The sequence below is a fragment of the Embiotoca jacksoni genome, unplaced genomic scaffold, assembly GCF_022577435.1.
Source record: "Embiotoca jacksoni isolate LCO1_2020_lvr unplaced genomic scaffold, fEmbJac1.0.p SCAF_4, whole genome shotgun sequence".
Taxonomy (NCBI): domain Eukaryota; kingdom Metazoa; phylum Chordata; class Actinopteri; family Embiotocidae; genus Embiotoca; species Embiotoca jacksoni.
The window spans coordinates 293,101-315,431 of NW_027185392.1; the positions used below are offsets into that span (position 1 = coordinate 293,101).

Genomic DNA, 22,331 nt, shown 5'->3' on the forward strand with positions numbered 1-22,331 from the left:
CCGGAAAAAAAGGAAAATAAAAAAATAAAAAAAGCTGACATTTGTTAATTATTTCACGGGATCTGCCGCTGAGAATAAAAACCTGGCGCGTACTGTAATGATCCGACAGTTAAAGACAAAAAAAAACACAAAAAAAATCACAACAGGCAGAAGTAGCGCATTGCTCAGGCAAATATCAAACAAAGGCAGAGAGGGTATTACGACGAACGTCTCCCTGCGGGATTTGCTGGCTCTGGCCTCCTACAGATACCCATGCACCAAGAATTAGTCAGCATTCCCAAAGAAAAACTGCTGTGTACCTATGTTTCCGAGTGGTACACCTCCTCAGTAGCTTCTGTTTACTACTATGAATCTTACTAAAAAAAAAAACCAAGAGGAGATAGACACACGGTGATGTGTTACATGATGCAGAAACACAGGAGAGAAAAATGTTTTTTGTTTTTTTTTGTTTGCTGTTGTTTGGTTTTAACCTTTTAGCCCTTCGTGCTACTGATCCTCGGTCGTGTGACTGCGATAGCCCTCCGCCGCGCTGCGTGTTTGGAGCCGGTGAAGTATGAAGTAGCACAGCGGAGTTACGGTCCGCGTTTACGGTTTGTCGACCGCTGACATTTAGAAGCGGCAAAGGAGGCAATCGAGCTCAGTGGAGCAAATTGAGCATCCACGGCGGGGTTTGACAAAGGCTGCAATTTGGTGACTCACGCACTTCATGTCGATATCCCTCATTTAACTACACGGATTCGGACGGGCCGCGGCAACAAGTGTCTGATTCACCGCTGTGGGTTCCGCTCGGGCTATTAGGATGCAGATCCTTTTTTTTTGTGTGTCTGAGCTGGGGTTTTTATCGCCGCCTCACACGCGGTATCGGTGATGTATTACTTTGCAAATCCAGCTAATAAATAAAGTAAAGCAGCTCCAGCGGCTTTTAATCCCTCCTCCAGCTCTGCAGAGCCTCCCTCGTTCTTAGAGATGCAATGGATTGTGTGCCGACCGCTCCCAGAGGCTTCACTCTGCCTATTTCTTTTCACTGTGTGGTGGATATAGTTCATATCTTCCACCGGCCTCCGGGGCAGGAAGGGGGCGGGGGAGGGGGAGGGGGACGACTGTTCGAATGCCTGCAGGTTGCCGCGGTTGGTGCGCGGACAAACATACACTCAAGTGTTTCATAACTGCAAACGCAACATATTACATCACACAGCCCCCGCTGTCCGGCACGCCGTCCTCCCCAAAGCGCAGTCGCTAAAAGACCAGCAGCAGGAGCACCGAGTTCATTAAGATATTTAGGAACATGGACACAGACTCACACAAAATAACATCTCTAATGAGAGCGTAAAAGACGCCCGAGGCAACTTTAAGAAACGTGCGCGCGTGTGTGTGTGTGTTATTTTAGTGCCTCAGCAAGTGTATGTTGTTGTTGTTGTTTTTTTTTTAAACTTTTTGGAGAGAAGAAGCGATGAAGGGGAGTTTGTGTAAAAGTGGCTGACAGCGAGGCAACACATCGTCACCCACAGCCTGTAGCTGCTCTCGTCAGGGCCAACGTAAAGCGCCTCTGCGACGGGGCGGTTCACGGAGGAACGGGGCAGTAACAGTCCGCACAAGATGGTCGTCCATCGTTCGAAACGTTATGATCCTGCTGCAGAACGTGGTTATATAACTGGAGATGATACGGTGCCACCTTTAAGCCTTGCCGTCAATTTCCCCCCCCCCCCCCGTGGACATGCCTGGTATTGCAACTAAAATGGGCTTCACGGCAGTACCAGGAGTGACCACTGGAAAAACTTTTTTTTTTTTTTTTTTTTGGCAGTGGGGCGGCGCAGAATTAGCACTATTAACTATTAACTATTAACTTGTTGACGATGTTACTCATCGGTTTGTGAAATGACGTTCTGAAGCCTCGAGTTCGGAATTTTGGCCGTCGGCCATCGAGCTTTTTTTGGAGCCAGAAGTGACGATATTTGGACGAGCTGGGGAGGAGGGAGGGGCGGATCTGACTTGATCTGACACTACGCCCCGCCCCTCTATAACAGAAAATGCACCACAAGAGTTGATGATGGAATTGTTTTCAAATATACTGCTAAAAAAAAACTAATAAGAAGGAGTGACTTTAGCGAATGACTTTATAATGACACGAAAAAATAGACTTAGTTTTTCATGAGAGAAATTGAATGGGAGTCTATGAAACGAGAAGCCTTTTGAAGCCAACCCCTAGCGGCCATCGGTGGTATTACGCCTTTTGGCACTTCTGCGTTGCCATTGTCATTTTTCAGATCCTGAAAATCCGTCCACTTTTATGTACAGTCTATGTTTGATACCCAGATAATTAAAATACAACGCAACTCAATTAGTGTTGAGTGAAACAGACACAAACCTTGTGGTCGACTCTCCCTGCTCCTTCCTGTAGTTGACGGACAAGAAAAAGAAAAAGCACATATATGAGAAAACATTTTTTTGTAACATTTAAGTATTAACACAGTGCTTAGGAAATACTTTGGGTGCTTTTGCATGTTTTAGCCCATTTATTAAAAGTCTCATAGACCTTGCATTATAGCTAACCATTTGCCTGTGTTAGAAGTTAGAATTTATATTTCCCATTGACTTCCATTTATTTCCATTTTACATCAATCGATACCTAAAAGGATCATTCCTGTTTGATTTTAAACTGCTGTATTTCCCATTAATGTGTTTATTGTGTCTCGGTGTTTCATGCTAACTTGGCACTCTCCACATCTGCTGTAAAGATTTCAGGGAAACCAGCATGTGAGAATAAACGTGTCAGCTGACCTAATGTGGGGCGATCGGGTCATCCGGCTGTCGCTAATGCAATTAGCAAAATGCCCGTTACAGGCGGTTAATTTCGGTGTTTACTTTCAATCAGACTGAAAACTAATCATCAGGTACGAATCCAGGAAAGCTGCAGGGAGCATGTGCGTTTTGTGCAACTCTGTATTGCCCTGACTTTCTACAATGGAAGTGGAGAGTGCAACGTTAGCGTGACCCATCGAGACACAATAGACACATTCATTGGAAACACACCAGGCTAAAATAAAGGGGAATTATCCTTTAACTCAGTGGCAATGGAAGATTGACAAAAATGAAAGCAGATTTGATGTTGACAGTGACTGACTTCATGATTTAGGAAAGTTTGGAGAGCCTGCATTACAAAAGTCATAATGTAGATCAATTCATGGAAGTCGATGGAGAAATTCTTTTTAAAAACTGGTGGGAAAAAAACTACATGATTTATAGTTCAGGAGCTAAAAAAGTGCAAAAACACAACCCTGTTTTTATACATCAGCACGATAGAAAGATTTCTGCATTAAGAGCTTTGCCAGCAGCTGTTTTCTTTTACAAGTGCAGAGGATTCGAGGGTAGCAACACATCGATCAATAACATGCCTCTCTGGAGAAACCTTAACGTAACGCAGGCCGACTAAACGCATGCAGGTCCATGCAGACTGCGGAGGCAAACTAAAGAAGCGAGAGAAAGAGGAGCTGTGGACTTAAATCACTTTAAGCGGTGTGTGTTTTTGCACATTATAAGGTAATCGTGACTGTAATTGTACATTAGATGCATTGCAGATGTTCGTCCCAATATTTCCAGGCTCCACAGATGAGTCAGTGTGATATGTGCGGACAAGCGGGGCGGTAAACAAGAAATGCCGCATATCCGTCCTCAGAGGTGATTTGATGCGTTGAACGGGTGACCCGAAATCTTCGATCTGAACGACGTCTATCCAGTTAAATTTTGGCATTAAACCGGTACACTTATGTGCAGAACCTGATTCTCTGTGCTTTTTTGTTGTTGTTGTAAATACCGTTATGTCCAATATGATCATAACCGTGATATGATATTCACATCCATGAAAACACACTCTACCAAATGTAACGCATTCAAACTGACTGCTAAACTGTGCTTTTACTGCTTTTATGACATTGTTTGGATAGGAAACCTGTCTATAATGATCCACGCTGTGTTTTTCGATGGCAAAAAAGCCCAGAATTCATAACAGACCGAAATATATTCACCCACTTGTACCTCGAAGTCACTCAGAGTTCAGTGGCTGCCGGTTTTAAGAAGACTGCAAATTCACAAAAGCTTGATCGGCTCATTGCGGCCACAATTGCAATCATAAATAGATACGCCACGTTAGCTGGTGAAAGTCCTCGGCCCATCGAGCACTCAAAACTGACTTTAGTCAAACAGAGAGAGCCTGACTCAGTGTGAACACTGCGGAGGGATAAAGCCTTCATTTAGAGAAGAGCGGGGGTCGCTTAGAAATGAAAGAGTCAGCTTTTTCTTATTTCAAATTAACGGAGCCTGGAAATTATCAGTCCTTTTAGCTCCCTGTGAAGCATTTTCTCATAACATAATTAAAAAAAAAAAAAAAAAATCAATAAAATGAAGAGAACAAAGCTGATACATAAAACGATCGGACAGCAGGAAGAGGGAATCATTTGTAAAGAGAAGATATACAATAAATTCAAATGCACATAATTAAAGGGTAGGAAAAGATGACGAGAGTGGCACAGACACCAAATACAGACACCAGCTGCCATAGTTGTACCTACTTTGTAGGGCTGCAGGTATGCAACGCCTTCAAGTGAGGCTTCCAGGTAGCAATGGAAACCGAGTTCTCATCAGCCGCATAACTACGCCAAACACACTGCATGCAGAATACACAAAACCAGGGGGAAGAAAAAAAAAAAAGAAAACAAAAATACAGAGAGGAGACCCACCCAATCCCCCGAAAATAATAAATAAAAAAAATGTAAAGAAAAAAAGATTAAAATTGAAAGAAAAAAAAAAATGTAAAGAAAACAACAAAAACAAGGCCAAAGAAGGAGTCAGGAGGAAGAGGAGGAGGAGAGTAGAAGAGAAAACAAATTAAAAGAGTTGATTAGTGAAAACAAAGAAAAACACAGGTGTCATCAGCTACAGTCTGTGGCTGGGCGGAGGTCAGGCATGGATACATGCCTGTGAGAAGGCAGGAGGCTCTCATAGTGCCGCCACGTGGCGTTCAGGTAGGGCCTGGCGCTGTCGGTGGAGTGATAACGCCACGCGGCCTGGTACAACATGGGGACGCACAGGATGAAGAGGAGGAAGAGGAGGGGGAAGAGGGGGAAGCCAAAGTGGAGACAAATGTGGGAGGAAAGTAGGCGAGGAAGGAAAAAAAAAAGAAAAAAGGAAGCGTTTGGAGAAATATATGAACGTGAGGTCAGCAGCACTGAGAGTCAGGGCGAAACAAAAAGGGGTGTGAATGTCAGGCAGCAGACAGGACGGGAGGGGGGGGGGGGGGGTCAAGAATGGGTCTGCCAAAACTGGTGTTTCTGGGTTTCAGCACCGGATAAAAAAAAACAAAAAAAAACTCCCAGATATGAAAGAGCTCGCTGCAAAGTGAAGATGGTGGGGAGGGAGGTTTTTTTTTTTTTTTTTTTGGAGGGGGGGCACAGAGTGAAGCTACATGCTATCTGCTTTTTTTATCGAGTAGTTTTGAGGGTGTCGGAGAGAGTCCACGGAGGAAAAAAGGGAAACTGGAGAACGATAAAATCATCTTAATCACATTTTTGTACGATGCGGATATCCATATTCAGTTTACTCAGTCGCTGTGTGGTAGATTGTATTTTTTTTTTTTTAAATAGCAGCAGAAATTCATCATATTTTTATGTTCCAGCCCGTAACTGTGTGTGTGTGTGTGTGTGTGTGTGTGTGTGTGTGTGTGTGTGTGTGTGTGTGGGAGAGAAACTGGGAGTTCGCTTTTACCTGGATGAGGTAGGCGGCCGGGTTTCTCCTTTTCTCAAAGTGCTTCTGTCTGTGCTGCTCCTGGACCTTCAGGGCAAAGCCTGAGCCCAGAATACCCTGAAATGATATCAACAGGAATAAATACTGAGCCTATTTGTCCATCTAAGTAAGGCAAGTTTATTTGTAGAGCACATTTCAACAACAAGGCAATTCAACGTGCTTCACGTAAAACCATTAAACCATTCTTTTTTTTTAGGTGGAATTTATTGATTGAATTACCGTCACTCCACTTATTTGAACATAACATAATACATACATATACAACATAAGTTGGCCTGTGAAGTTTTCTTGTGCTTTAGATATATTTCAACAAATTTCATTTGTGTACTTGTGGCTTAACAAACACAGTGGAATTGCATTTTGCTGATTTTATGAATAATTGTAATGCTGCATTGTTTATATTTTTGTTTGCAGGAGTCTTCGTCTCTGCCTTTAACTGGTGCAGAGATGTGTATCATATAATGATGGTGGATTTATGAGGCATACGAGGATATCAAAAAAACAAAAAATAATAATAATGATTTATCAATCAATAGTAATTTTGCTATTGATCCCCAAGATGTTTTTTTGTGTAGGCCTATATATTGAACAGAACATTTTACAGTGAGCATGTATTTCGTTAATCCCCCGGAGTGGACGTAGTGTTTCTAAATTACCGTCGACGGCACTCTGTGAACCACGTTGTCCTTTTCTGCTCTCATGCAAAAGCAAAAAAAAACAAAAAACCTGCTGCATAAAGTCACTTAAAGGTCAAAATTAGAATAAGAATCCTACGAGGTCAGTTAAATCACTGAAACGTTCATAACAAAAATCTGAGTTAGAAGAACAATATATTAATCTGACCGTGATCAAAACTAGATGTACAAAAAAAATAAATAAATAAATAACTTACCGCAGGCAAGGCGAAGAAGGAGATACCCAGGAGGGCGAATCCGGCGGAGAGCATCCGTCCCGTCCACGTCTTTGGTGTCTTGTCTCCGTAGCCGATAGTTGTCAGGGTGATCTGTGGACACAAAGGACTTCTTATCACATCCTGAATGACGCTCGTATTGAAGCGGTTTATACCGTTTATACTTCCACACACTCCCAGCCTTGTGATGTACGAGTTCAAAAACATCTGTTAAAAAAAAAAAAAAAAATCCTTTTATTCAAAGTTTAGCTTTTGAGCTTACTCTTTTTTTTAAATTATTATTATTATTGAGCAGGTATATATACTTAATACATCAACATTTGCAGAAGCAGTTATCATGCATCAGCTATCAGTTATAATCAATGTATTTTATCAAGATAAAAGACATTTTTACAACCTGCATATCGTGCATCACTAAGTGATTTATTAAGCATCAAAAAGTTATGTAAAGCTTAGAAAAGTTTTCAATTATATTTTCCCACAGGTTTTAGTTACAAAAACAAAGTTTTATTGAAGGCGGCGACAGAGTTTGTAATTTGTGGTGAATTGGTCCTTTGGGGAAAGTAACATTAGGAGGTTTCATTTGGGTACCTGCAGTACAAACGGGTGAAAAGGCATCTGCTGGTTACACAGCAGCATCAGGAACAAAATCTGTTCGTATAATAAGAACTGTATGCCTCCTCTAGTGTATTTGCATGTTTTTTTTTTTCCTTTTTCCATACTGCCTGATTTTTTTTGCCACGTACAGAAACGCGATTTCGAAACGATGCCTTCGAGGGCGCCGCAGTCACATCTGAGCGATTAAACCTGCGCGGAGGCTTCGCGGGCGTTAAGTCTGAACGGCCTTGGATCGAGGTACGCTGGTGAAAGCCTGTGGCTGCCTCGGTAAACAAAAAACAAAAACAAAAAAAACATTTCGAAAGCACTGGATGTGTGCTCTTGCTCCTTCATGTGTGAAGACCTGCTTACGTCTCTGAGGACGATCTGGCGAAGACCGAACGAGAGGCCATTTTGACTATATTGCACCTCAGACAGGACGACGACGTCTCGATGAATGAAGGAGCCGACGGGGGACGTTTTAATAAGAGAAGAAGCCGAATTAATTGCAGTAACGATTCACAGCGACGGTGCACAGCACATCAAAATATCCTGAAAAGGAGCATTTAATGACGTGCATTCACCGTTTAATGACGGGGGCCAAATAAACCCGGCTGCGAAGCAGAACAGGCAGAAACCTCAGCGTCCATCTATCCGCCTCTCTGATTTGGCCGACCGATTATCCGTCATTCAGGCTCTGATTGCCGTGCGTGACGAAAGGCCATTTTGCACCATTATGAATTTCCCGAGCCGTTGTTGAAAATCGTGTTTAATGGAGCCACGCGGGGCTAATGTTTATGGAGGAGCTGTCAAAAGAAAATACTGGAGGAAAAAAAAATAACAGCATCCGGAGCGTTTATCTGAAGAAGCAACGGTTGCAGATACGCGAGGTGGAAATGTGACGTAAAGGAGTGTAACTCTGCCCCCCCCCAAAAAAACCTAACTGACACACACACACACAGAAAAATCGATTCATGACATCCAAGTGATAGCTGCAGATTCTGTCTGGCAGCCGGAGCTTTTGACCGAACCCTGGCAGGCGGAAATCCCTCCGAACTCACCGTGCCCCACCACAAGGCGTCAGCGTAGGTGGCGAAGTCCTTGTTGAACTTGTTCTCCACAAGGTAGACGAGGAACGAGGAGAAGATCAGGACCAAAAAGCCGATGTACCAGGCGGTTACCAGCTCCTGCGGGCGGAGGTCAGAACTGACATTCAGAGTGCGCCACAGAAATCGGTTGATGCAAATCCGCTCCGGCACAAGACTGCAGATTCACCTGAAAGCGCTTTTCTACGAATTATTCTACGCTACAGAACGACCGGGAGGCTCGTAAAAGTTAGGAACCTTTACAGAAACCGTGCTTTAGAGTAAGTCTGCTAATATCCAAGCGACAACCAAAACAAGTGACGTCACCTGTTGGTTTGTGAACGGCCGTTGTGAAGCCTCGATTTCGGATATTGGCCGTCGGGAGCGGTTTGGAGCGGGAAGTGTCCATATTTGGACGAGCTGGGGGGAGGAGCTTGCGGAGGGATCTGACTGATGATGCTACGTCCCGCCCGCAGTCCCCAAAAGCACGGCTTTTTGAAGCTTATTTTCTTATTTAATGACGGGATTATTTTCAGATGGACCGCCGGAAAACTAATAAGAAGGAGAGACTTTAGCGAACAACACCGAGATAACTGGTGGAGAAAATTGACTTTGATTTTTTTTATATCATATATATATATTTAAAAAAATAAATAAATAAATAATATATATATATATACATATATATACCCGACCTCCTCCCTACACGGAGCTCACACCCTTTGTGGTTCGTCGCACGACTTTTTCAACCAACCTTGTCACGCTGAATAAAAAATAAGGCACCTTGTTCATATGTTTTTGACACCAGCAGCTGTGAAAAAACTGCAGTTTTTGACACCCTAGGAGTGAGTTATTACTGAAAACACACCTTGGAAAACAATACCCATATCCGTCCAGGTGTCTACCGTCAGATGTCAGTGTGTTCGAAAAATACTTTTTGCAGTTTGGGTGAATTTACCCTTTAATCTGACACCGTCTTTAATCTTCGCCGGGCTTCATATGATTGTCTTGGTTGTATTTTTTTTCCACCTGGGACAATTTCCTGGCCAGAAACTCCCAGGAATCGTCCCGCCAGAGAGGCATCGAAAGGCCCACAACAACCTCGGTCTTAAGAGTATTTGACCTTTTCAAGAGGAATGTGAAAGAAACGGTCTAAAAAGTCTAACATATTTACACGAGTCCAACAGCAACATTAACTGTGGCTTTAAAATATTAAAACACTGAGCTCTTGCACTCTACGCAGTGCACTGTAAAATATGACATAGAAATGATGTCAAATCAACTCTTTATTTCTACTTTATTTCATGTAAATATTAGAGTTTTGTTTATTTTTAGTTAATCCCACAAAAAAAAAAAAAAATTGTATTTTCGACATTTTTTCTTTTTTTGTCAAACTTGAGCTACTTCAACTCAAAATCACGAGTTGAATGAACGAACAGCTGCGAGTTCACTCAACTCATTAAATTAAGTTTACAAGAAACAAAGCTAGCATATTAGCAGACTTCCCAGCATGCACAGCTAGAAGGTTAAAACTCCCTAAAACTCTTGAAACTCTGATTTTTTATTTTGGTGTCTAAAGAAAAACAGACTTGATGGAAACCTGTTGTGTGTTTTTTTTTTTGTTGTTATTTTTTAATAATAATGAAAATGAATACAAACATTTTGAAGGTTCTGGTCGAATCCAGTCCCTCTGCTGTCGGATTGCATTAGTTCCCACAGGTGTACCTAATACTAAATTAAACTTATTCTTCGTATCTTGCGCTGCACCGTGATTTTTATTCTTCTCTTGTAACTATATTCTAATTCCTCATATTTATCTAATTTTGTACTGTATTTGACTCTTTTAAATCTCCTTTAAACGCGTCTTCGAGTTTCCCGTCTTAATGCTTTTTATGTTTCAAGGATTTTAAGTTAAGGTTCTACAGCTGCATCTAACAAATGCTGTGTGAGTGTTGGCTGTTAAAAAAAAAACTTGCGGTTGCCCTTCCTCCTTCACCTTGCTGTGAGCGTAGACCACCGAGCCCAGCAGCTTCCAGGTGCCTCCTCTTCGGTCCATTCGCACCATGCGGAGGATCTGCAGGAAGCGCAGGCTCCGCAGCACCGAGGTGGCGAAGATGTTTCCCTGGCTGCCCGCCGACACCACCGCCACCGAGGCTATCAGCACGATGATGTCTGAGGAGACGACACGGAGAGGAAAACACACATAAATAGATGTAATTGTTTGCGGCTTATAACCCTGGAAACAAAATGAATCTCCATGAATGCTTCATAAAGATCATAACACATGCTTGAAATGAAAATAATAATCCACCGCGAGGCTTTTTTTTTTTTTTTTTTCATCGTAGGTATTGTGTTTGCTTACCAATTTGACACTTATTCAAATTGCGAAATGCAAAAAGTAACACGTGTATCATTCATAGACTGTATATATAAGTGGACGTAGCTCCCGGGTCTGAAAAATGAGCCCGAGAACACAATCGAGAAAATTATATGCAGCTTGGAGAAGCAGAATTGTGTTATCAAACACCACAGTGTCAGATTAAAGGGTCGCTTCACCCAAACTGCAAAAAAATGTTGTCGAATACACTGACATCTCATCGTAGATAGCTGACGGATATGAGTTTTGTTTTCTAAGGAGTGTTTCCAGTGATTGCTCATTCCCGGGGCGTCGTGTTATTTCACAGCTGTTGGTGTCAGCGAGACAACATCAATGTGTCTAAAACATACGCACAATTTACATGATGTCTTGTACGACGAGGTAGCGTCCGAGTCTGAAAAATGAGGCCAGTGCGAAAGTGCCTGAAGCTGCGATACCACCGGGTGCCACCAGAGGTCGGCTCCAAAAAGCCTCCAGCTCCACAAACTCCCATTCGACTTCTCGTAAAAAAAATCTCAGTCAATACAATTTTCCAGGAGTTATCTCGGTGTTTTCTGGCGTCCAATCTGAAAATAATCCCGTCATTAATTAGAAAATAAACTTCAAAATGACGTGTTTTTGGGGGCGTGTCTGTTTGATCGACAGGCGCAGTAAGGTTACGGGCTCTCGGTGGGCGGGACGTAGTATCCACTGCTAGCTCCTCCCCCCCCCAGCTCGTCCAAATATGGTCATTTCCTGCTCCAAACTAGCAAAGATGGCGCCGGACAGAATCTGAACTCGAGGCTTCGCAACGGCCGTTCACAAACCGACGGGTGACGTCACTGCTGGCTGCCGCTTGGTATCAACCCACAATGGGAAAATAACCATTACAGCCAAAATAATGCAAACTGTTTGCACATGACAACAGAAAAAAAAAAGACTGTTCCCCCGATTACTTAAAAGCTCCAACCGAAAAAATGTTTGCAATAAATTGGTTTTATAAATATGGAAGAAAAAAAAGACTCCAACCTGAAGGTATGTATATTTGATAAAATATTGATGTTAGTGTGAAGCGGACCTTTAACCAGACACCTTCGATGTTTTATCTCTGACGTTCCTCATGCCGCTGTCACCTCATCCCTCGCTGTGGGAAGTCATCCCAGCAAAGGCTCGATATTACTGGAAATTACATAATCGGCCACGGGCGTCAACAGAACAACAACGTTTCTCCTCCTACATAGACTGTACACATCGCTGGACCGCCTGTCGATCTCCTGCTTACGCAGTCTGCGGCGGACGTTCGCACAGAAACCACACGGGGTGAAATGAGGAACGTCGAACCCACAGAGAACACAGACGACTCGAGTAACAAGCTCAAGAAATAACATCTTTTTTTTTTTTTTAACCTCTTTCCAACCCTTCAGTGAGATTATTTATTCACTCTGTACGAGAGGCTTCCCCTCACTTATAACCGCCCCCTCTCCTTCCTGGCCTTCTGCCGACTCGGTATTTTTTGTATTTTTTTTTTTTTCTGTAAAAATGCTGAACCAGGTGTGGCTGATGGCTCCCACTATAAAACTCGAACCTGCTGACCCTCAGTTTGAAAAAGGTAAAGGGGGAAAGGTCAGCAGCAGCACCATGAAAAATACATTAGTGAGGCACCTGCAGAGCTGCAGCCGGTTCACACTCCCTTTGACGGTGCCCGGAGGGAAAAGTGAGTGGCGGAGAGGAGGCGAGCATGTAGGCATGTAGGTGGATTTAATATGAGTGTGTGAGGTCGTGGTGTGTGTGTGTGTGTGTGTGTGTGTGTGTGTGTGTGTGTGTGTGTGTGTGTGTGTGTGTGTGTTAACAAACCAACCGGCAAAGAGGGAAAAAAAAAAATTATATTCGAAAAATGATCAGCGTACAGCGATCGTTCACAGTCCATCCTTGGGCACGTCGAGGACGTTAACAAACACACTTTCCTGAGGACCGACCGGTGTGAGTTACGGTCTCCGCGGAGCAGCAGTCGTTCGTCCAGGCTGTCAGCTGATCTGTTTCTTTCAGGCCTTCAGGGAGCGTCCCCGCTGAAGGATGTGGTCCTAATGGGCTTTAAATGACTGCAGTGGACAAATCACCTGTTTACACCACTTAAGGTGAAATCTGTCAAGTTGAATTTACGAGCTAATTCTCGGCAGCTCATACGTGCAAGCGCACGCAGCTTTCGATAACACTGATTAAAACGTTATATTGGTGTTCGGATTCAGCTCACAGCGGGTATTTTGAGCACAGAAACTTCCCTTTGGCGACCGTTGTTTTGGCACCGACGCGACTCCGCGCGATCCAGCCAAGCTGCTTATATGCATCTTTGATATCGAGTAATTAGGGATCCCCGCTGCCACATATAAACTAGTTAACAGAGTTCCCATCTGGCATCGTTCACCAGAATAAAGTATGAAAAAAAAAAAAAAAAGACATTAAATAACTCAGAATAAGAAATATTATTTTGTGCACAAACAGGAAGAACAATTCAAACTATCAAAGCCAGATGTTTGTTAATTTTTGATGTTTAGATAAGTATATATACTATTTTTTTTATATAAAAGTATATATTAAAAATAAACAGTAGTCTGAACCTATAAAAATGACATTACTCAAGTAAAAATTCTGCATAATTGTTTTTTACTTCAATGAAATTATGAAAAGAATTTTGAGCTCGGGGAATAAATAAAAGTGAACTGAGATTATACAAGTTTTGTTGTTCTTCTGAGGAAAAGTACCTTCGAAGAGATTTACCCCTTTTTTATTTGAAAAGACTTGAAAACTTGGATGCATTTTGTTTGCCGGACTCTCGCTGCTTCGGTGTCTTTAAAAGATAAACAATTCCCTGCAAATAATACTAACTGTTAATTAACTCACTAATTGTTTTCGCTTCAGCACCATAATGTTCTGGAGTCAAATTCACGTCTGTGTGCGCTGAAAGTAAAGTTGTATTATAAAAAGACTGTAAAGTAGAAATATGACCTAATAATAAACTGTAAACACTGCAGCTGGGACTTTATACAAAACTCCCACAATCCCCTTCTCATATGTGAGGTGGCGTTTTACATGCAGACACGTTGTTATTAAATGAAGTTCAGTGAGGACGATGTGCTGCCTCATATTTCATCTTCTTTCTTTCGTCACTTCCGCTTTCCCACGCTGTCATCATAATCTTGTCGTCGCCACGTTTTCACAATTACCTTTCTATTAGTTTTCCTGATGCGCAACTCTCCTCCTCCCCGTCACCCCCTCATCCGTCTGGTTTTCCTGGGAATCTCCATTTAAGTTACCGTCGGGCAAATGGACACCCATCGGAGGTTTACTTCCTGTTAAAACAAAGTTTTTCCCTTCCTACTGTTGGAGGTTTTCTTCCTGTTAAAAGCGAGTTTTTTTCCATTTCCGCCGCAGGAGATTGTCTTTCTATTAAAAGGTCGTTTTTTGTTTTTTTTTCTTCCTTCCTTTCCCACCGTCGGAGATTTTCCTTCTGTTAAAAAGACCGTTTTTTTTTTCTTCCAGCTGTGGCTCATGTGGAAATTGTTGTGTTTCTGTCTTAAGTGCCCTGAGATTTCTTATGTTGTAATTCTTTTTCCACATAAATACCAAAAAAATGTTTTGAAAAGCGGCATCCTCCACTCCACTCCACCACCTCCAGCGTCTGGGGTTCCTGTCCCATCTTGACATCCGTTTGGGACGTCTCCGTAACGAACGGCTTCTTGCTGTCAGAGACGAACCGGCAAAATTCAAACCGTCATTACTTCAATAAATTATCTCCCACTCCTAATGATCTCTCCTTATTGAATTAGGCTCGTCTCCTCGTCACACTGGTCCTCCTTCCCTCTCTCTCTTTTGTCCCTTCCTGCACGCTCGTCCTTTTGTTTTCATCCTCTCTGAACCCGATGCGACGACGGGAGCTCACGGCACCCTGCGTGACCTCGAGGCCCTCGCCTCCCCTCGCCTCCCCTCCCGCTCCCCTCCCCCGCCAGCAACCCGCGCTGCACTTTCCGAGGAGCGGCGGAGAGATCCATGTCTAAACAGTGGAAAGAATAAAAGGCACTTAATGCGACCTCATTACGTCAATGCTCGCTGCTCTTGCGAGCTCCGACCGCAGCTGAAAGCGACACCGGCGAACTACGCTCGACATAGCGTGCCGCCGGAGCCGTGCTCGCATCAAGCCGCGTTCACGGAGAGGGCAACCGCGGGTCCGCTCGGGCGGGCGAGTGGCAAGGCAACAGAAAGGTGAGGTAATGAAGGAGGTGGAAATGGTTCTGCGGCTGGAAATGGGGCTTCTCCAGGCCGGAGTTATTTGGGTTTAAAAGCCAGCAAAAACAGCGCGGCGCTACAACTCACCTATGACACAAAATGGCTTCCTGGCGAAGCGCAGTCGACCCTGCCACCCTCGGTAGCGACAGCAGCATCCCGCCGACCAGATACGGATGATGTACTCCAACCCGAACACCACGATCATCACAAACTCCTGTCGGAAAGAGACGCAAACGGCAGTTGTTTTGAAGGCGTGACGGTGTTGACGGAGGACACTGGTGTGGTTTCAAAGGTGTTATAAGACGAAGAAGCAACCACGGAAAGTTCTTGAGGTCAAAGTGTTGCACGTCGGGCTGCAAATAACGATTATTTCATTATTATCTTTTTAGTCTTTAAAACGGTACGAAATGTCAACCAAGGTGCTCCTAAAATATCTTATTTTATTCCGGCCAACAGTCGTCAACCAAAAGACGTTCAGTTTATTATCATGGATGACAAAAGGAAACAGAATATATTCACAATTAAAAAGATGGAATCTGCGAATATTTTTTTTAAATTTTTTGGCTCAAAACAACTAGTCTGCAATTAATTTTTCTGTCAATTAAGTAGGCGATAAATCAACGAATTGTTTGTAGCGCTCGATGTACGTAGGAGGGTGTTTAAACCTGAATGACTTGGGTTGGACGGCCCGGTTCACGGTTCCTCCGAGGAGGGACGAACCGAGATCCGGCCACAGGCCGTCGGAAGAATTTCGTGGAAGAAGGCCCGCTTCAACCTTTGGACCAGAGGAACCTTTTCACAGTTGTAAGAACTGTTGGAGGAAGTACCACCTAGGCTTGTGTGTGTCCGCACTGCAGGAACTGAGAACCATCGTAGTTCTTAAGACTCTATTTTAGGGACTGTTTCACCGCTTCTACGGCAACGTTACCAGTCAAAAAGGGCAGTCGGATGACGAGGTAAAGCTGTGAAAATATTTTAAAAAAAATCTTACTTTGGGCGTTTTTGTTTTAAGTGGCTTTTGCTGCGTCCGCACTGCAGGAACTGAGAACCGTTGTAGTTCTTCAGATTTGTCATCTCCTACTTCAGGGTTGGTACTTTCCCAACACAAGAGGAACTACAGTGACTGACGAGTTCAATGATTGATCGGTGGGTCCGAACCGTTTCAACCTACAGCAGGTCGCTCGTCACATTTTTGCTCATCGACGTTTATTGGTGATCGTTTGTCGGTGTGTTATTATCCGTCATTACTGCCATGTTTGTGTTATTAAAATAGACTCCAGGTTGACCGAGTGCGTGCGCGTGATAATCACAGGTCGTGTTGTTAATGCACACACGCTTGTTCATCTTCCATTAGCTGATGTAATTTGTGAAACGGTAGCTGCAGGGTTACAAAATGCAAGACCTCTCCTTTATGTTCGATGCTTTTAAAAAAAACAACAACATATGTTGAGTCACGCTAATAGACTTTTAAGGCTCGCTGGTTCGTTCTATCCTCCCTGCCGTTTTTTTCTCAAGGCAACTTCCAACTGCATTTGTTGTTCGTTAGTACTTAAATCTGAGTGAAGTTCCCAGTTTGAGGGAACAAATAAGCCGCTGATGTAGAAGTCTGCCATTTGTTCTTTTATCTTCAGCTCTCTCTCTCTCGGTCTTCACGGGTTTGTCGTGGACTAACTTGATGCCCACACGCAAACTTTTTCTTGTCAGCTGTGTTTTCTGTTTCCGAGCTTCTTCAAACAGGAAATTCAGATGGATTGGCACAAATTACACACAATTTGTTTGTACACTTGCCCGTTGTTTTCCTCTTCAGCACACATTGTGGATATTTTACAGGCTCAAAGTCAAGTTTTAATAATAATAATTTTTTTTTTAACTACAATTAGAACAAAAAAAAAAAGAAAAAGCATTCAGTATTTCCATGAGAAAGGTTTTGAAACTGTATTTAGACCTTTGTTTTGGAAAATATATTAATACAAAACAAAATTGATAACTGTTAAAACACATTACATTATAAATTCTGTGACTTTTGTATTAAAAAACACTTGTTTGAGAGTCAATTACAATAACAGACAATATAAGTGGCCAAACATCCCGTCTGGAAAATTATAATTATTCTGCATCCTTTACTGACATAAAAACAAAGTGCTTAAATGCCCCAAGCAGAAAGGTTGTTTACTTTCAGATGTAGTAAACATGCAACAGTTTCAGAGCAGGTTTAGTTTACATTAAAAAAAAAAATCTCTTCTTTTGTCGAGTGAGACGAGCAGATCAAGATCTTCATCACCGGATGATGATGATGATGATGAATGACACCAATGTGTGTAAAGATCTTTGGAAGTAAAAGTCATGCATTCAAAATCTTAATTAAGTAAAATTACATACTGAAAGTGCTGTCAGCAAAATGTAATTTAAGTAACAAAACAGTACTCATATATTTATCATATGTAACTTAAAGGAATATTGCTTCATTGACATGTGAGCAGCTTTATAATGTTGTCATGGTAGATATTTTAACATGTGATACTGTTAATAAAAGTATCTCGTAAAAATTATCTTAAGAATAATTGAAATATATGAATGTAAAAGCAAGATTTTACTGTTGGTTGGTTGGTTGAATTTTTCTTTTGAACCGTTTCATACCCAACTGCAACTAATGATTATTTTCACATTGGATTCATCTGCTGATTATTTTCTCCATGAATTCAGTGACTGTTCGGTTTGTAAAAATTCTGAAAATAATGAGAAATTCTCATCAGTGCTTTGAATGATTATCAAAACGGTTTCCATAGTAACAAGAGCTGTGAAGTAAATGCAGCGGAGTAAAAATAGTCCAAAGTTTCCCTCTGAAATGTGGTGGAGCAGAAAACGAAAATACTCAAGTAAAGTACAAATAGTAATGATGTTGAAATTGTGCTTTACGACAATACTGGTACGTATTGTTGAGATTTTAAATATCCGACGGCAACATATGTATATGTATATGTAACATATGTATGTATGAGGTGGTAGCGGTCATGATGTTGTTTCAGACAGTTTTGTGGTCAGTTTTGAGGTCAGTTTTGAGGTCAGTTTCGAGGTCAGTTTCGAGGTCAGTTTTGAGGTCAGTTTCGAGGTCAGTTTCGAGGTCAGTTTTGAGGTCAGTTTTGAGGTCAGTTTTGAGGTCAGTTTCGAGGTCAGTTTTGAGGTCAGTTTTGAGGTCAGTTTCGAGGTCAGTTTCGAGGTCAGTTTTGAGGTCAGTTTCGAGGTCAGTTTTGAGGTCAGTTTCGAGGTCAGTTTCGAGGTCAGTTTCGTGGTCAGGCTCCAGTGTGACGAGCTCCCGACGAGGATCGTGTTTTCAGTTTCTTACCAGGATGAGCAGACAGGAGGAGGAGAAGTCCTGATGAGCCGGGATGGTGGAGAACACGGAGAGGACCAGGCAGCTGAAGACCAGGATGAACCTGAACAAGAACAACAACACAAAACCTGGAATCAGACGTGGCGACATCAGCGGGTCGACCTCTTGAAATCCACCGCACTGACCACCGAAGCATAATTTCCACCGGTCACATACGTTCACTCCATTTTCCTCTGCGATAAACTCTTGAACCCGTTCCGGTACCGAGAAGAGCAGGACACGAAGAACTTACTGTATTTCCTCTCCGCCGTGAACCACTGAGCCCGACTATTATTCAATTTCCTGAGATATCAAGTTAATCATGCTTGTTTGTGCAACATGATTTGCGAGAAACAAGCAGTGAAGCTGCGGCTGTTGGAAAACAAGCAACATCCGACCATTTCCACACTCCGACTATCGCTGCCTCCGCCAGGAAACCCTCTCCATCTTTTCTTTTTCTTTCTTTCTTTCTTTTTTTTCTTTTTTATTTCCATCACACGAATCTTCCAGAAACACATCGCCGTCTGAAATACGAGCGCCGGCTGTAGAGTTACAGTGGCGCTCGATGCTAAACGGTGAGAGCACATCTGTGTTTTATCATCTCAAATCTCCCCGTTAAGGAGAAAGTCCGGTCGACGTGCTGCGCCTGCCGCGACCTTCTGCGCCTGTCGCGACCTTCTGCGCGTGCCGCGACCTTCTGCGCGTGTCGCGACCTTCTGCATGTTCAGCCGTGTCCCGCCGAAAATGAATGAACGCAGGAAATACTCGAATATTTACTATTTCGTGGACGAAATGTGTTCACTGCATTTGACCACGTGTGTAAAAATAAGACAACCGCCCTGAAAATTCGACCTAATTTCACTTTGTTTCATTTCAACATCTCTATAAAAACAATTATCTGGTGATGTTTCGTGGTCTCTCTGTGAATTTCAGTTAAAGATTTTTTTTTTTTAGTCCTGAGTGGTTCGGATAACAGCGCTCTGTTTGAAGGAGGCAGGAAATACACTTTGAGTAGGTAGATGAGTTGTTTTCTGTGAATCTCTGGAGACTTGGGCTTAAAAGCCGAATCCAGCGCAGAAGTGACGGACTCTAAAAACGTAACTGGTGAGTGTTGAGGTGTCCGGACTGAAGTCTGAAACCGTTTTCGTTTTGGGTTCTCTTTGCAATTTTGGGGAGCGCACTACAGAGCTTTGCACGACATACCCACTTCCTGTCGTCATTAACTACGTCCTCTCGTCTTGCCCTCGTCCTGTCGTCAAGGCTTACTTCCTGTCGTCCGTTTCCCCCGCCTAATTTCTGTTGTCGTTGCCTACGTTCTGTCGTTACCATCGTTACCGTCGTCGTCTGCGTCCTGTCGTTGTCCCCTACGACCTGACGTCATTACCCACGTCCCGTCGTCGTCGCCTAGCGCCTCTTGTGGTCATTACCCACGTCCCGTTGTCACCCATTAAGTTCTGTCGTCATCACCTACTTCCTGTCGGCGCTTACGTCGTCGACATTGATTTGGTTTCCAATTTGGTTCGTAGCCGTTTCCGTTTCAATCAAGAAAAATGATTGAGCACAGACATTTTGTTGCTACATTATTATTATTATTATTAATATTATGCCGTTGCTACCTTTGGACCAAACTATATTTAAAAACTTAACTCTTTTTTGTTGTTGTCTTTTTCTTCTATGAGGTGTGTGAAAGCACCCGGAAACATTTAACAGAAAGAAAAAAAAATGAAAACACACCTATTTGCTGAGCAATAAAAGACCAATTACCAGCAGTTTACTACCATGAAACCAATCAGCGCCTTCTTCACAACAATTTCTCAGCAATTAGTGCAATTCGGGACGTTTGAATTCTGAAAAAGGTTTTGCACATTACGATCCGTTTTCACTTGCAAAAAGGTCATTACTGGCAATGTGACATCGGCTCTACCCATAATGCACAGCTGCAGCGAAGCGGAGACGAGGGACTCCTTCCCATCAGCACCTCGGTCAGGATTACGTCCCGTCGCCGAGCTGCGTCACTCGTCCCGCAACCCTGCAGTACAGTACCGGGCCGAGCTGCTCTTGACTTCCCGTCGCTGACGTCCGCAGAGCCAAAATGGAGGTCAAAATCTTCACACGGCCGCCGGCCACGGTTACGTCATCGCGTCCCGACCCCGTTGCGAGCTGCCGGGGAGTTCAAAAGCCGAATAAAAAGCTCAGAGGTATCGGAAGGATTGAGGTTTGCCTTGTTGACATTTCCACAGATCTGGAATAATGTGACTTTGATCGGAGGAAAACATCCAGTGACAAGCATTGTGCTGCTGTCAGCTGAGAAGCGAGCTCCTCGTCACCGGCCCACCTACGCCTCTCGCGCTCACAAGGTTGTCAGACCGAAAATTACACAGTTGACAATCGACTCCCGTCATGTTTTCATTCTGAGTGTATTTAAACTTAAAAAGTTCATTAGGCGCTCGGTGAAGCTTCCCCGATTAATCCCGCAAACTAATGTTTCCCGCCGGCCTCGGTGCCCGAGTGTCACGACGGCTGCGGAATTAATCTGGAGGATTCCCGCGCCGCGCTTCCAGCAAAGCGATCGCTCTTAACCCCTCCGAACAGCTGGGGGCTGGAAATTAAAACCGTCCAACGCGCACGAGCGCAACACGGAGGCATCTGTCCTTCTTCCCACTCGTCCTCCACTCGCATAGAAACACGGAGACACCCAGTGTGTCACCGGACATAAATTAATTGATTCGTCTGGAGAACGAGTCGCAAAACCAGTAAGTAATATTCGCACTTACAGCCTATTATCCGTCGCCGGGTCTAAATAATGAGGCCGATGCGGGAGTGCCTGAAGCTGCAGTACCACCGAGTGCCACCAGAGGTCGGCTCCAAAAAGCCTCCGGCTCCGTAGACTCCCATTCAACTTCTCTCATCAAATACAAAGTCGATAAAAATTTCTCCACGAGTTCTTATTAGTTTTCTGGCGGCCCATCGGAAAATAATCCCGTCATTCATTCGAAAGTAAGCCGTAGCGTCGGGTTTCCAATCAGATCCCTGGATCCTCCCAGCTCGTCCAAATATGGTCACTTCCTGCTCCAAACCGCTCCGAACTAGCAAAGACGGCGACTGACAAAATCCGAACTCGAGGCTTCATAACGGACGTTCACAAACCGACGGGTGACGTCACCGCTGGTTGCCGCTTGGTAAATACTCCAATACTCCACAACATTAAACCACTAACCCTATTCTTTTAAATAAGAGGAGCAAACTATTAGTAACACCTCTCAGAATAACCCTCAGCACCACAAATTACAGTCTCCAAAGTAACGACGAAACTAAAGGAGCACCTCTCTCAACCAGACTGAAGAACAAGAGAACATTATAATCCTCATAAAAGGAAGATTTACTGCTGTGTTATACTTTATGCTTATACCTGTCTGGTTTTAATGCAAATACTGGAGGCCCCGATTTAGAATTAAAAGGCAATTCACGACTATCAAAGTTTTTGAAACTACAGAAACCCTTCGTCCACTCTGATAATAAAGGGATGTTACAGAGTGATACATCTTTCAAACTATTTTTGTCCCGTTACAAAAATAGTAATAGTGAGAAAAATAGATCTTCTTTTCACTTCTTAAATAAAGAAGGAAGTCACATTAATGTCAGCTCTGCGTTATCCTTCAGAAACTCTATAAGGACACGAAGTGAAACCTGAAGCCCAGAAAAAGAAAAGTCCGGGTCGGAAAAGTGTCTCGTCAGCTTTTCTTCTTTTTGAGTAAAAACCGACGCCCGTTCACAAAGTTTAATTTTGACTTGTCAGTGAGTTAATTTGAGCTTTTAAAGCTACATACACACACACACACACACACAAAAAAAAGAAACGCAGATCAGAAAGTAACACTAAACAGCTCCTTGGATCCCCCATTGTAACGTTTCTAAACCCACCTTTGTCTGCAGGGT

The 22,331-nt window shown here is 43.2% G+C and overlaps 1 protein-coding gene across 2 annotated transcripts in view; it reads right to left on the reverse strand.

Moving 5' to 3' along the window:
• LOC138209355 (potassium voltage-gated channel subfamily KQT member 5-like) overlaps window positions 1–22,331 on the reverse strand; it is a 108,955-nt gene that overhangs the window by 13,986 nt on the left and 72,638 nt on the right. Inside the window, exons 2-10 of one of the 2 annotated variants that reach the window (XM_069167892.1) lie at window positions 18,369–18,459; window positions 15,113–15,239; window positions 10,385–10,560; window positions 8,365–8,490; window positions 6,689–6,799; window positions 5,758–5,853; window positions 4,566–4,660; window positions 2,366–2,392; window positions 300–356 (exon numbers count right to left, since the gene is read on the reverse strand). In XM_069167892.1, the coding sequence (XP_069023993.1) occupies window positions 300–356; window positions 2,366–2,392; window positions 4,566–4,660; window positions 5,758–5,853; window positions 6,689–6,799; window positions 8,365–8,490; window positions 10,385–10,560; window positions 15,113–15,239; window positions 18,369–18,459 (906 nt within the window). The remainder of the gene's footprint in view (window positions 1–299; window positions 357–2,365; window positions 2,393–4,565; window positions 4,661–5,757; window positions 5,854–6,688; window positions 6,800–8,364; window positions 8,491–10,384; window positions 10,561–15,112; window positions 15,240–18,368; window positions 18,460–22,331) is intronic. The other variant, XM_069167894.1, reaches the window with a different exon arrangement.